Source organism: Peromyscus californicus, unplaced genomic scaffold, assembly GCF_007827085.1.
Source record: "Peromyscus californicus insignis strain IS unplaced genomic scaffold, ASM782708v3 Scaffold_6__1_contigs__length_162567912, whole genome shotgun sequence".
Lineage (NCBI taxonomy): Eukaryota > Metazoa > Chordata > Mammalia > Rodentia > Cricetidae > Peromyscus > Peromyscus californicus.
Window position 1 is genome coordinate 134201545 of NW_026294584.1, and position 13661 is coordinate 134215205.

At 43.9% G+C, this 13661-nt stretch overlaps 1 protein-coding gene across 2 annotated transcripts in view; it reads right to left on the reverse strand.

Annotated features, from left to right (window-relative positions):
• Adipor2 (adiponectin receptor 2) overlaps positions 1 to 13661 on the reverse strand; it is a 52009-nt gene that overhangs the window by 8068 nt on the left and 30280 nt on the right. For both annotated transcript variants that reach the window (XM_052720206.1, XM_052720207.1), the window contains exons 3-4: positions 6766 to 6885; positions 2902 to 3073 (exon numbers count right to left, since the gene is read on the reverse strand). In XM_052720206.1, coding sequence (XP_052576166.1) covers positions 2902 to 3073; positions 6766 to 6885 — 292 coding nt within the window. The remainder of the gene's footprint in view (positions 1 to 2901; positions 3074 to 6765; positions 6886 to 13661) is intronic.

Below are 13661 nucleotides of genomic sequence, written 5' to 3' on the forward strand. Positions count from 1 at the left end.
TTTTTCTATTGTTATGTGGATGGGTCTTTTGTCTACAAGTATGTCTGTGCACTATGTGCACGCAGTACCCATGGAGGCCAGAAAGGGCACTGGATCCTCTTGCTGGACTCACACATGGTTTGTCAGCTGCCGTTTGGGTGCTGGGACCTGAACTCACGTCCTCTGCAAGAGCAGTAAGTGCTCTTAACTACTAAGCCATCTTTCCAGTGCCTTTTTAATACTTTAAAAAAAAAAAATTTTTTTTGAGAGAGCACCATTCTACCAGGCTGATTTTTGTACTTTCATTTTGAGATACTTTCACTAAATTGCCCAGACACACTCTAACCCAGGCAGACCGTGACCTTATGATCCTCCTGCCTCAGCTTCCCTTATAGCTATGCCACTGGGCCTAGCTTATACTCAGTACTTAAACTGGTCTCCACAATAAGATGCCATATTCTTACTGCTTAGCAAATAAGGAAAGCACAAATAGGAGCTGGTAAGTGATTCTGTTTTAACATTTTATTTCATTCTAATCAGATAATTTTAATTAAAAAATTATCTGACTTAGATGCTACCAACAAATTTGATTATTCTCACTATACTAGCAGGAACTTGGAGACATGGTAGAAACTAACCCTGAGGTAAGAAATGCAAATCAAATGGAGTACATCCAGAAACTAGTACATTCCCAAGTCTGCACAACCGTCAGGACCAACTGCAAACCATCTTCATCCTGCCAAGCAGCACCTTTGTACCTGGTGTCACCCAACATTCTCTGCTCCCTCCAGCATAGACAGACAGTGACCTACTATCAGGCTCTATGGATTTGCTTCTTCTGGACAGTTCATGTACACAGAATCATACAATTATGTAGCCTATTGGGTCTCTTCATTTAATTAGCTTAACAGCTCGCTCAGCATGTTGTAACAAACATCAGTAATTCACTCTTCTTATAGCTAAGTTCTTTTCTTTTTTAATCTTACTTTTACTCATTTGTTTGTGTACGTGTGTGGAGGCCAGAGAACAACTGGTAGGAGCCAGTTTTCTCCTCCTATCACTGTAGGCCCTAGGGGTTGAACTCTAGGTATCAAATCTGGAGACAACAGCCTTTACTCACCAATCATCTAACTGGCCCCAAACAATGTCCTGTTGCATGGGTGTACCACATTTGGTTTATCTATTCAGCAGCAGGTTGCTTCTATTAATAAAGCTGCTAAAACATCCATGGACATCTTTTGTTGACTCCTCAACAGAAGTAAAATTGCCAGTGACTGCTAACTTTCTGAGGAACTCCCTACCATGCTGTTTTCCACAGGTACTGCCTTATTTTTATCACTATTAGCAACATGTCTCCATATCCCCGGCCAAGACTTACTTTCCACTTTCTTGGTCATAGCGATCCTGGAGGGAATAAAGTGGTATCTCATTGTACTTCTCGATATGTCTGTCTTGTATGTCCCCAAATGACTGATGAAAATAAACCTTTTCCAAGTATGTGTCTGTCATCTGTGTCCTTCTCTATAGAATGTCACAGCACATGTCTGTCATCTGTGTGCTTCTCTAGAGAATGTCAAAGCACATGTCTGTCATCTGTGTGCTTCTCTAGAGAATGACACAGCACATGTCTGTCATCTGTGTGTTTCTCTATAGAATGACACAGCACATGTCTGTCATCTGTGTGCTTCTCTAGAGAATGTCAAAGCACATGTCTGTCATCTGTGTGCTTCTCTATAGAATGACTCAAAGAGGGCGAGTCATTTCTATACTGACTTGCAAAAGTCCTATAGTAGACCAGATACAATATGAATTGTAAAGATTCTCTCACTCTGTGGGTTGTCTCTAGCTTTCTTGACAATATTCTGTGACATACATAATTTTTTTTGTTTTGACAAAATCCAAATTTTTCTCTTTGGCTGCATATACTTTAGGTACCAAGTCTAAGAAACTGTTATCTGCTGGGTGATGGTTGCGCACGCCTTTGATTCCAGCACTTGGAAGGCAGAGGCAGGCTGATCTCTGAGTTTGAGGCCAGCCCAGGACAGCCAAGACTACACAGAGAAACCTTGTCTCAAAAACAAACAAACCAAACCGCAAAACAAAAACAAACAAAAAACCCTGTTACCTAACTCAGGTCACCAAGACCTCTATCTGTGTTTTTCCTAAGGGTTTATAGTTTTAGCTCTTGTATGAGGCTGGGACCGAACTTGATTTGATTTTGTTTTCAAGACAGAATCTTACTAGACAGCCCAGGATGACCTGATCCTTACAATCCTGTCTCACTTCCCAGGTGCTGGGATTACAGGCATATGCTACCATGTCTCATAGAATTCATTCTTCATTATATGACTGCCTCAGCTGTACTGCTCCTTTTACTGAAAAGATTATCCTTTCTCCCCACTGTAGTCTTTAATATAAAAATGGAAAAATATCTATTTCATATTCTATTCATATCAACTGAAAATAATCTAAGCAATGACTGAAAAACATCTTATTTTCTCATGTATCTTCCTTTCGCTGCTTATTAAAATACTGTGTATTTCCTATAGCAATGCTTGCCTTGCCTCACTTGAAGCCACGGTCTATAAAGGTCTAGGAAAGAAGGCAGGCATGAGGTGCACACGGCTAACTGCAGCACTCAGGAGCTGAGGAGGAAGGCGCCTGAGGTCCAGACTAGCCTGGGATACACAGTGGAACTCTGTCTCAAAACAAGAACATAGGAGAGAAAAAGATGAGCTGGTTCTAATAGAGTACGTTAGGTTGAATAAACCAATGAGACATGACCACTAAAAATCTAAGAGGAAGGAGGTAAATTCTATCAAATTTTTCAAGAGCTGTACTTACTCTCAAAATACATTAACATCAAAGGAAATAAAGCAAATCACTAATTTCATTGTACCACTGACCACTGACATTACATACCTAGGAGATGTGTCCAGATGTTGCCTGTCTCTGTGTGTATTCTGAAAATGCTCTTAAAACAGGCCCGGAAAGAAGGCATAGGAGGTCGGTGTCCATGCAGAAGGAAATCATTATCCTTAAGCCAATCTGGGAGCACATCATGAGGGATTACTCGCCATCGACCTTCCCAAACCTAGTTATTCATTGAAGAATGTTATCAAATACTTTGTTGTCAAACGGACTTTAGTTGTCATTTAGCAACATTGTTCCCAAACAACTTTTACCACAATCTTATTTGGAAACTGATAAAAAATGTATTTCTAAACGGCAGTCTTTGTTAGGAACAGGAAAGCATAAACAAGTATACCAAATTATGTCCTAAAAGACCTTGCTTTTAGTCCAGCTAAAGGAATAGGAATTCAAAGTTCCAGCTACACAGACCTTCATTCATCAACAAGACTTCACCGCAGAAAAATCAGTCATTAAATATGACCATTTTATACTTAATGCTCTTGTCACTTCAGAAGAAATGTATAGAATCACACTTTCAAGTCTTTTTCTAAAAAGTCTCCCCTCTGCTTTCTGCTACAAGAAAACTGAAGTGTTAAATGGAAAAAGCACTGGGGTAAGGAAATTTAGGGGTCTCTTATCAAACTAGTATGAGTTTGATCAATCACAAAAATCTCCAAGGCTTAGTCTCCTTGCCTATAAAATGAGGGTAACAGCACTTCACTTAATGAATTCTGAAGATCAAACAAATGACAAACAGACCTCACAACATCTACACTGCTAGCATTCCCCCTGGGTTGGATGCAATTCTGATTGTGCAGAGGCGATCCTTTCACCAGGAAGTTCCAAATAAGAGGTACTTCCTTACCAGACTGTCATGTCTCAAGAGTTTTTTCTTTCCCCTTCCTTTTCCTGCTGTTTCTCCCCAGGAGGAGGGGAAAGGGTTAGGACCTTGATACTGCCTCCTAAAAAAGTCTGTTCCTCACTGCACCCTATTTATCTTAACCCTCAGATCTTGCTTAAACTTCACACCATGATGATCACCTTCACCCAGGATCCAGCAGGCAAAGGAGAAGAGCTTCCACTACTACAATCCACAGTATTCCCATCTAATACCCAATAAAGCTCCATTACTGCAATCCACAGTGCTCCCACCTAATACCCGATAAAGCTCCACTACTGAAATCCACAGTGCTCCCACCTAATACATGATAAAGCTCCACTACTGAAATCCACAGTGCTCCCACCTAATACATGATAAAGCTCCACTACCGCAATCCACAGTGCTCCCACCTAGTACACTATGAAGCTCCACTACCGCAATCCACAGTGCTCCCACCTAGTACACTATGAAGCTCCACTACTGCAATCCACAGTGCTCCCACCGAGTACACTATGAAGCTAATCAGGACTCAAGACTTCTCCCCACTATCCCTCAGGGGTCTTAGAACAGAGCAAACAGCTAAGCCATATCACCTGGGCTCTCCTCTCCACTACGTAGACAGACTGTCACTTGCCAACTCTGTACCCCTCCTTTCACTCCACCACCTATTTCCTGTTCTCTGCCCTCGTATTTCCTTCCTGACAACTATAAAAAAGTGTTCCTCTATGTGACACTTCTATTCTCCCAAGGGAAGTACCAACTTCAGAACAGATGCAGCCCTCCTACTTATTAAATCAGTCTTATACCCTCCTTCCCTCTCTTATCTCTCTCACCTTCCAGTTCAAAACTCAGGGTCTCTGCTCACTGACTCTAACCTGGTCAGTCCACACATATCCCTAGAGTCAAATAAAGTAAGCCAAGATGACTCTCGTCTTCACTGTCTCCTGCTAGCACTTCAGTTGTCCCAGGCAGCTATGAAAGACTGTTTCCAAGACCTCCTGTTGACAGAAAATTCTACAGATGCCTAATTCTTCAAATAAAATGGCACAGTGCAAAAACCCATGGATACTTGTGCAGATGGCATCCTATTTTTCTTAAATATTTTCATTCTTCTTGTAAAACTGTATTTTCCTCAGATGGGGGTTTCACTATACTGCTTAAGCTAGCTGTGAATTCAGGGACTAAAGTGATCCTCCTGTTTCAGACTATCAAGACACTCAAACTGGATGCAGTATCACAGCTATGAAGGAGGGAAAAGGAGACCACAATACATTTTTAATGCCAGCCACCTGCCTCTCAAGAGTTAAAAAAATTTTAAAAAAGGAACTTATAAACATATACACACACATACGTGAACACACAAGTGGGGGAGGAAGGTTTATACGGACATACCTAGCTGTGATAGTTTTAATTGCTACCTTGATACAACCAAGAAGAGGCTCTCACTAAGAGATTATCTAGCCGGGCGGCGGTGGTGCACGCCTTTAATCCCAGCACTCGGGAGGCATATTTGTGGGGAATTGTCTTGATTACATTAATCAGGTTGATTACATAACTTGGCTACATAATTAAGAAAGCCTGTCCATTGTGGGAGGCACCATTCCCTGAGTTTGGGTCCTGAACTACGTACGAGTAGAAAAAGGAAGCTGAGCCCAGGCAGGCATACATTCATCCTCCCCGCTCTTGACCATGGGTGTGATTGTTTCAAGCACCTGATGCCACGGCTCCCCAATGAATGATGTACTCCAACCTGGAACTGTGAGTTAAAAATAAACCCTTTCTCTCCTAAGCTGTTTTTTGTCAGCGTACTGCACCACAGCAACACAAATGAAGAGTAGAAACTGATGCCGTAAGTGGGATCTGCTGTGATGAACCTAACTATGTAATTCTTGCTCCATTTGACTTAGTTTTTGCACGTTTTTACTGGAATGTGGAAGAGTTTAGCACTTCAGGCTAGAAAAGCCATTGAATCTGTAGACAAAACTTAATGGGCTGTCCTCGTGGGAGCATGGAAGAATGCTGAACAATGGAGGCTTGGCTCATGAGCTCTCAGAGGGGAGCAAAGATTCTACCAAGAACTTGCATAGGGGCCATTAATGGGATATCTGGCCAAGTATCTGGCTTCATTCTGCTTAGGTCCTGAGAACCTAAGTGAAGTTGACTACTTTGTAATAATAAACTATAACCTGAAATTACAAGCTAAAATAAAATCTTTCTCCCTTAGGTTGCTTTCTTTCTATCAGAGTATTAATGACAGCAACATGAAACTAAACTAGGATAGTAACCTAGATACTTGCTTATCTGACTAAAAAGCATACCAGTCTATTTTTTTTCAACAAGTAACTTCAATTCTAGCTATCATTTCAAAAAAAAAAAAAAAATCCTACAATGGGTCCTAGGGACTCAGACAATGGACTGAAAAAACATTTAAGAGACAATATATAATATGCATATGTATATGTATATATTTGAGACAAATACACACACACATTCTCTTTTTCTCTCTCTCTCTCTCTCTCTCTCTCTCTCTCTCTCACACACACACACACACACACACACACACACACACACACACACACACACACTAGCTGAACTGAAAATACTAAATGTGCATGAAAACCTTGAAATGTCTACCTCAGCAGTTTGGTTACCTGTGGCACCTCTAGAAACAGCAACTACACTGTCCATATTAAACAGAAGAATGGGTTTGGTGTGGCTTTTTAATAACTCTAGTACAACCACTCCAAATTGTTTCATTCTGTCTTATCTAATCTATATGTATTCTGTTAACCGGTATCGGAGAGATTCATATCCCAACTGGACATTCTGGTTACACAGGAACTTGATCAGTAGGTTTTACAAATGTTTCTTGAACAGGTTAAAGTCAGGAGAATTATTTGTCCCCATCTTACCATTGATTTTCCCCCCAAGCAGGACAAAAAGCAAAGAACTATCCCCTTATTTCAGTGTCTGTTTGGGAAAGGCAATCTTACCTTACAAACAAACTCTTCCATTCTCTCCATAGCATGGTGGGCTTGTAGGAGAGGAGACATGCCCATAAACCCTTCATCTTCCTGGGAGTTGTCATCTTCACACTCAAGGTCCTTAGAGCTCTGCAAAGACATCACAGCAAGAGTCAAGGACAGGATCAAGCAACATGCTTTCTTTGTAGATGCAAATGTTTAAAGTCAAGCCTAAGCAACAGTCAGTAGCAGTAAATTCATTGTAAGCCGATTAGCATTAAAAATGAAGCCACACACAGTGGTGTGCGCCTGCGCCTACAATCCCAGAAGAGGCAGTAGATCTCTATGAGTTTTAAGTCGGCCAGGGCTACACAGTAAGACCCTGTCTCAAACAAAACCAAAATAAAACAAAACAAATGCAAGCCTGTCAAAAACACAATCCCTTCATTCTGAAGGGTTAACAACTGTCTACTGTAACAGCATCCCATGCTCGCTTCAGTCTGTTCCTTGAACAGCTTCGTTAGTTCCCTTTTGGTTTTAAGAATTACTTTCACAGGCCAGTGAGAGCTGGATAAGCAGAATCTGATCCCTGGAAGCCACATAATGCGAAGAGAACCTTCTCCAGAGGTTGTCTGCTGACCTCCACATGTGTACCCAGGCACATGTGCCCTACCTCCAACTCCACAGGTTGTCTGCTGACCTCCACATGTGTACCCAGGCACATGTGCCCTACCTCCAACTCCACAGGTTGTCACTGACCTCCACGTGTGTACCCAGGCACATGTGCCCTACCTCCAACTCCACAGGTTGTCTGCTGACCTCCACGTGTGTACCCAGGCACATGTGCCCTACCTCCAACTCCACAGGTTGTCTGCTGACCTCCACGTGTGTACCCAGGCACATGTGCCCTACCTCCAACTCCACAGGTTGTCTGCTGACCTCCACGTGTGTACCCAGGCACATGTGCCCTACCTCCAACTCCACAGGTTGTCTGCTGACCTCCACATGTGTACCCAGGCACATGTGCCCTACCTCCAACTCCACAGGTTGTCTGCTGACCTCCACATGTGTACCCAGGCACATGTGCCCTACCTCCAACTCCACAGGTTGTCACTGACCTCCACGTGTGTACCCAGGCACATGTGCCCTACCTCCAACTCCACAGGTTGTCTGCTGACCTCCACGTGTGTACCCAGGCACATGTGCCTTACCTCCAACTCCACAGGTTGTCTGCTGACCTCCACATGTGTACCCAGGCACATGTGCCCTACCTCCAACTCCACAGGTTGTCACTGACCTCCACATGTGTACCCAGGCACATGTGCCCTACCTCCAACTCCACAGGTTGTCACTGACCTCCACGTGTGTACCCAGGCACATGTGCCCTACCTCCAACTCCACAGGTTGTCACTGACCTCCACATGTGTACCCAGGCACATGTGCCCTACCTCCAACTCCACAGGTTGTCACTGACCTCCACATGTGTACCCAGGCACATGTGCCCTACCTCCAACTCCACAGGTTGTCACTGACCTCCACGTGTGTACCCAGGCACATGTGCCCTACCTCCAACTCCACAGGTTGTCTGCTGACCTCCACATGTGTACCCAGGCACATGTGCCCTACCTCCAACTCCACAGGTTGTCACTGACCTCCACGTGTGTACCCAGGCACATGTGCCTTACCTCCAACTCCACAGGTTGTCTGCTGACCTCCACATGTGTACCCAGGCACATGTGCCCTACCTCCAACTCCACAGGTTGTCTGCTGACCTCCACATGTGTACCCAGGCACATGTGCCTTACCTCTTGCATCATGCACTCACACACAAATAATTTTAAAAAACCTTTGACAAAGTCCAACATCCCTTTGTGATAACGGCCAAAAAGAAACTAGAAGCTGAGACAGGATGACGATGAAGGCCAGGCCAACTGGGCTACATAATTAGACACTGGCTTAAAAAATAAAAAGTAGGGAGAAGGAAAAAGAAAGGAAGAAGAAAATAGGAAGGAAGGAAGGAAAGAAGGAAGGAAGGGAGGGAGGGAGGGAGGGAGGGAGGAGGATGAGGAGGAAGCAAATTTCTGTTTGCAGACCTCAATTTAGGGGCTTGAGAGACAGCTTAGTAAAGACCAACCTGGGCTGCATGAGACCCTGTCTCAAAACAAACACCAGTGACAACAGCAACCAAACCAAACAAACAAAAACCCATACAATTTCAACTACCAGGAAAGGAAAACACATAGGCCATGATCCTCATCTAACGGAATTATTCTAACTGAGTATGTAGCTCTGAAATTTCAGGCCAGACAAAAACATAGACAAGAATGAAGAGAAGAGAGGGAGAAGCTCAGGTGCACTGGATCCTGCCTACAATCCCAGCACACAAGAGGCTGGGGCAAGAAGAGTTCAAGTCCCAAGCCAGCCTGGGCTACACTGTGAGACCCTGCTTCAAATCCCAACCCGACCCCCATGTCTCTAACAGAGATGTGGTTCCAACCTCAGTGAGTGAGAGGGCTTGAAAACGGCAGAGAAGTGGAGACAGCTGGTGCAGATGTCAGTTCTTTCAAGGAGCTTCACAGAACAGAATACAGCTAGGTAGGGGTCACAGCAGGAAGAACTTACTTCCAAGCTGAGAAGGGAAGAAGCTGAGAGCTCATACAGGATCCCTGAGAAGGTCTGGGGATGCACTCTGAATTCACTGAATAGCGTGCTCTCTCTCCTCCCTCTCTCCCTCCCTCCCCGCCCCGTCTCTTTCCAGGGTCTATGTAGCTCTGGCTGTCCTGGAACTATGTAGACCAGGCTGGCCTCAAACTCAGAGATCTGCCTGCCTCTGCCTCCCAAGTGCTGGGATTAGAGGTGTGTGGTACTATGCCTGGCTGGAGACTAGCTTTTCAAAGAGAATGAATATAGCCTCTCTGCTACCACGAGCAGCAAAGATGATAGAAACGGTGAAAGGTTTATAGAATTGGAAGGAATGAAGCAGGAGTCTTGGCCAGTGGTTCCTGTACTTTGTTTTAAAGCAGGAGATGAGGAGAATGCATAGAAATGCAGAGACAGAGACTGGATGCTTACGAAGAATGAAAAAGGCAATGTAGTTTGAAAGAGAAACAACATTTGGTACCCAGGTGGTGGCAGTTTGGGGAGGTTTAAAGGGTGCAGCCTTGCTGCAGGAAGTACGTCACTAGGAATGGGCTCTGAAATTAAAACGTGTACCATTTCCAGTTCAGTCTCTCTATACTGTGCTTGGGTAAAGATGTGCACGCTCAGCACTCTGTTCCTGCTACCATGCCTGCTACTTGATGCATGCCTTCCTGTCACGATACTCTTATCCCTCTGGAACGATACTCTTATCCCTCTGGAACGGTAAGCACAAAATAACTTCCTTCTCTAAGTTGCTTTGGTCATGGTCATTTTATCACAGCAACAAAAAATTAATACAGATACTGAAGCCACTTTGTGAATATGATGATAGTTTCTCCCAAATTCAGATATCTGGGACTTGAGAACACAGGCACAGACCAAAGGGACAGATTTAGAGAGGAATGGACCAGGGTCCTGGCTCAATCTTCAGAACAGGCTCCTAGGATTCCAAATCCATCTTTTAAAAAAAACTATCCTATTTTAGGTATACAAATGTTTTGTCTGTATGTACGAACGCACACCATATACATGCCTACTGCCAGCCAAGGTCAGGGGTTGAATCCCCTGGGACTGGAGTTACAGACCATTTGTAAGCTGCCATGTGGATGCTGGGAATTGAGTTCAGGTCCTCTTCGAGAACAACTATTCTTAACCACTGAACCAACTCTCCAGCCCCACCAAAATCCATCCTTATAAACCATGGTCTGTGTATTTATTCTCTTGTCTTGTTTTGCATGTGATGATTGGCAGAGTCCAGAAAGACTGGCAGGTGGCTCAACAAATAGGGGAGCCCCCTGACAGATTCCAAGGCAAGGCAGTTGGCAGAGTAGCAGTTGGTAGGCAGGGAGAGGTTCCCAATACAGGACTGCACTTCTGCAAGAGGCTAAGGGATTCAGCTGTCACCCCAGGAGCAGCACACTCTAACCGCCAACTGGTTGGGTTAGCAGTAAGTCTTTTAAGCAGAAATTAGATCTCAGCTTCTTATCTGTAAAACAGTACTAACTGCGCCCAGTTTACAGGGTCAGTCTAAGGACTGAGTCCATCACTGTCCAGTTTGTAGGACAGTGCCTGGCACAAACGTGCTCAGTGGAAGGGCTTCTCCTTGTCCCCATCCATCCCTTTGGCCCTTCTTGACCATCCACCCGCTTGACGGGACCATGAGCTAGTCTGGTGCCAGCCTCTTCTGCTGCCTGGGCATGAACTGTGACCTGACCCACAAGGAGCGATCACGTTCACACAGTGTACCTAGGAAAATGTTTTCATAGACAGTCTCATCACGTTGTAGATCAGAGCCATCCTGGAGCTAGCCCAGGCTGGCTTCAGACTTGCTGCACTCCTTCCTCAGGCGCCTCCTCAGTGCTGGGATTAAAGGATGGGCTACCATGCTTGACAAGAATCGTGTGTGTGTGTGTGTGTGTGTGTGTGTGTGTGTGTGTGAGAACATGCCACGTGTGGAGGGGGCTACCATGCTTGACAAGATTCTCATTCTCTCTCTCTCTCTCTCTCTCTCGTGTGTGTGTGTGTGTGTGTGTGTGTGTGTGTGTGTGTGTGTGTGTGAACATTCCACAGTCATGTCTGGAAGTCACAGGACAACTTTGTAGAACTGGTTCTCTCCTTTCACTCAAGGTCAGGATTGTACAAGTACTCTAGTCACTGAGCCACCTCACCAGCTCCAGCAAGAGATTCTTAAGTGAAATTCTTACATTTGGTCCAGCATGGATAAACACCTATGCTATCTTGTTAAGTGAGATAAGTTAACCACTGAAGCATGAATATTCTATGATTTCATTTACCTGTAGTCACACTTGACTAACAAAAAGCACAATGGTGGTTCTCAGGGGCTGAGGAGCATGGCAAAGGAGAGACCATGTTTAACAGGCACAGAGTTTCAGTTTAGGAAGACGAAAACAGTCTAAAGATGGACGGGGTTTATGTACTTAGTACCACAAAAATACACTTAAAAATCATTTAACTCTTGGATTTTACATCATGCACACCTTACAACAATTAAAAAAAAACTAATGCATTTATTAACCGTTTTAAATCTAAAATTAAATGAATGGGTTTTTTTTGTGTGCGTTTGTTGTTTTCAAGAAAACAGGTGGGGCTGGAGAGAAGGCCCAGCAGGTAAGACCACCAGTTGTTCTTCCAGAGGACCCAGGTTCAATTCCTCAAAACCTCTATGGCAGCTCACAACCATTTTTAACTCCAGTTCCAGAGAATATAACATCTTCTGGCCTCCTTGGACACCAGGAACACATGTGGCACACATACATACATACATACATACATACATACAGGCTAAAGACACATATGCATAAATTAAAAATAGATCTAAAAGAGAATACATTAAGACTGAATAGGATGTAATGGTGCACAACTATAGTCCCAAAATTCAAGAGGATGAGAGGCAAGAAATGGCTGAGAGTTCAAGGTCAGACTAAAATACACAGTGAGATCCTGGGTCAAAACTAAAAAGGGGAAGGGTGTAGCTCATCAGCAGAATACTTACCTAGCAAGCATGAGGTCCCTCTCACATACATACATGCGTGTACACACACACACACACACACACACACACACACACACACACACGTAAAAGAGGACAAACGTAATTACCCCAAAATAAAAAAGTTTCAAAGAAGACTGAAAAGTAGTTTACAGAATTCTATAGAGATAATGCATGTAGCCCACCAGCACGGGACTCACTGAATGGGCAGGTCACCATTATACAGTCAGGGAGATAGGTTTACCCAAGAGTTGCAGATGGAAGAAGTCATGTGCACTACGTTCTTCCCAACAGGAAAGAAGGGAATGCTCTAGAGATTTTCTTGGCAAAGGTCTATAGAGATTCTCATATGATACCTACAATACACTAACTTTTTTCCATTAGGTGTTGGTGAATGAACCCAGGGCATTCTTCTCACTAGGCTGTAGGATGACTAGAAATAGCCAGATACAATGATAATTTTTTTTTCTTTCTTTTTCTTTCCCCCCTGGAGCTGAGGACCAAACTCAGGGCCTTGTGCTTACTAGGCAAGCACTTTACCACTGAGCTAAATCCCCAACCCCACAATGAGAATTTTTAATGTTACTTGTGCCTTCCATTCTTCATTTATCAAATATAATTATGTCCACATTAACAGTTATACTCTATGCTGGATAATATGGGCCACGGAAACATGAAGAAGGCCACACTTCATAATTTAAAAAAGATAAGATCTACATTCGTGATTTTAACTTGAAGGGGTTGTTTGGTACCAGAGGAGATGATCTCTGCTGTAGGCTGAACCAGAGAACCAGGAAACATACAAGACAGAAGGCAATGCCTGCTTGTCTAGGGGAGCTGATAGCCAGGAAGTGCTAAGAGATTAGAAACATAAACAGGCCTCCTGGGTGGGTTCAGGTCACTCAGCAACTGCTCTCACTTTCTGATCTTGACTTCTTTTTCACAAGTGTTGTGTGTGGGCGTGCAGGGTGGGGAATGAAAAGGAATAGGAATTGGAGCAGGTGTATGCATGCAACAGTATACGTATGAAGGTCAGAAGACAACTTTAGATGTAGGAAAGCCCCCACCTTTCACATTGAGACAGTATCTTTTTGTTGTTTTACTACTATACAGGCCAGGCTAGCTCACCTGCACACTTCCAAGGACTGACTGTCTCTGGCTGCCATATCCCAGAAAACAATCATGCTACATTAGCCATGTATGTGGGTTCAGGGGACTCAAATTCAGGTCCTCATGCTTGTGTGGCAGGCATTTTAACCCAGTGAGCCGTCTCCAC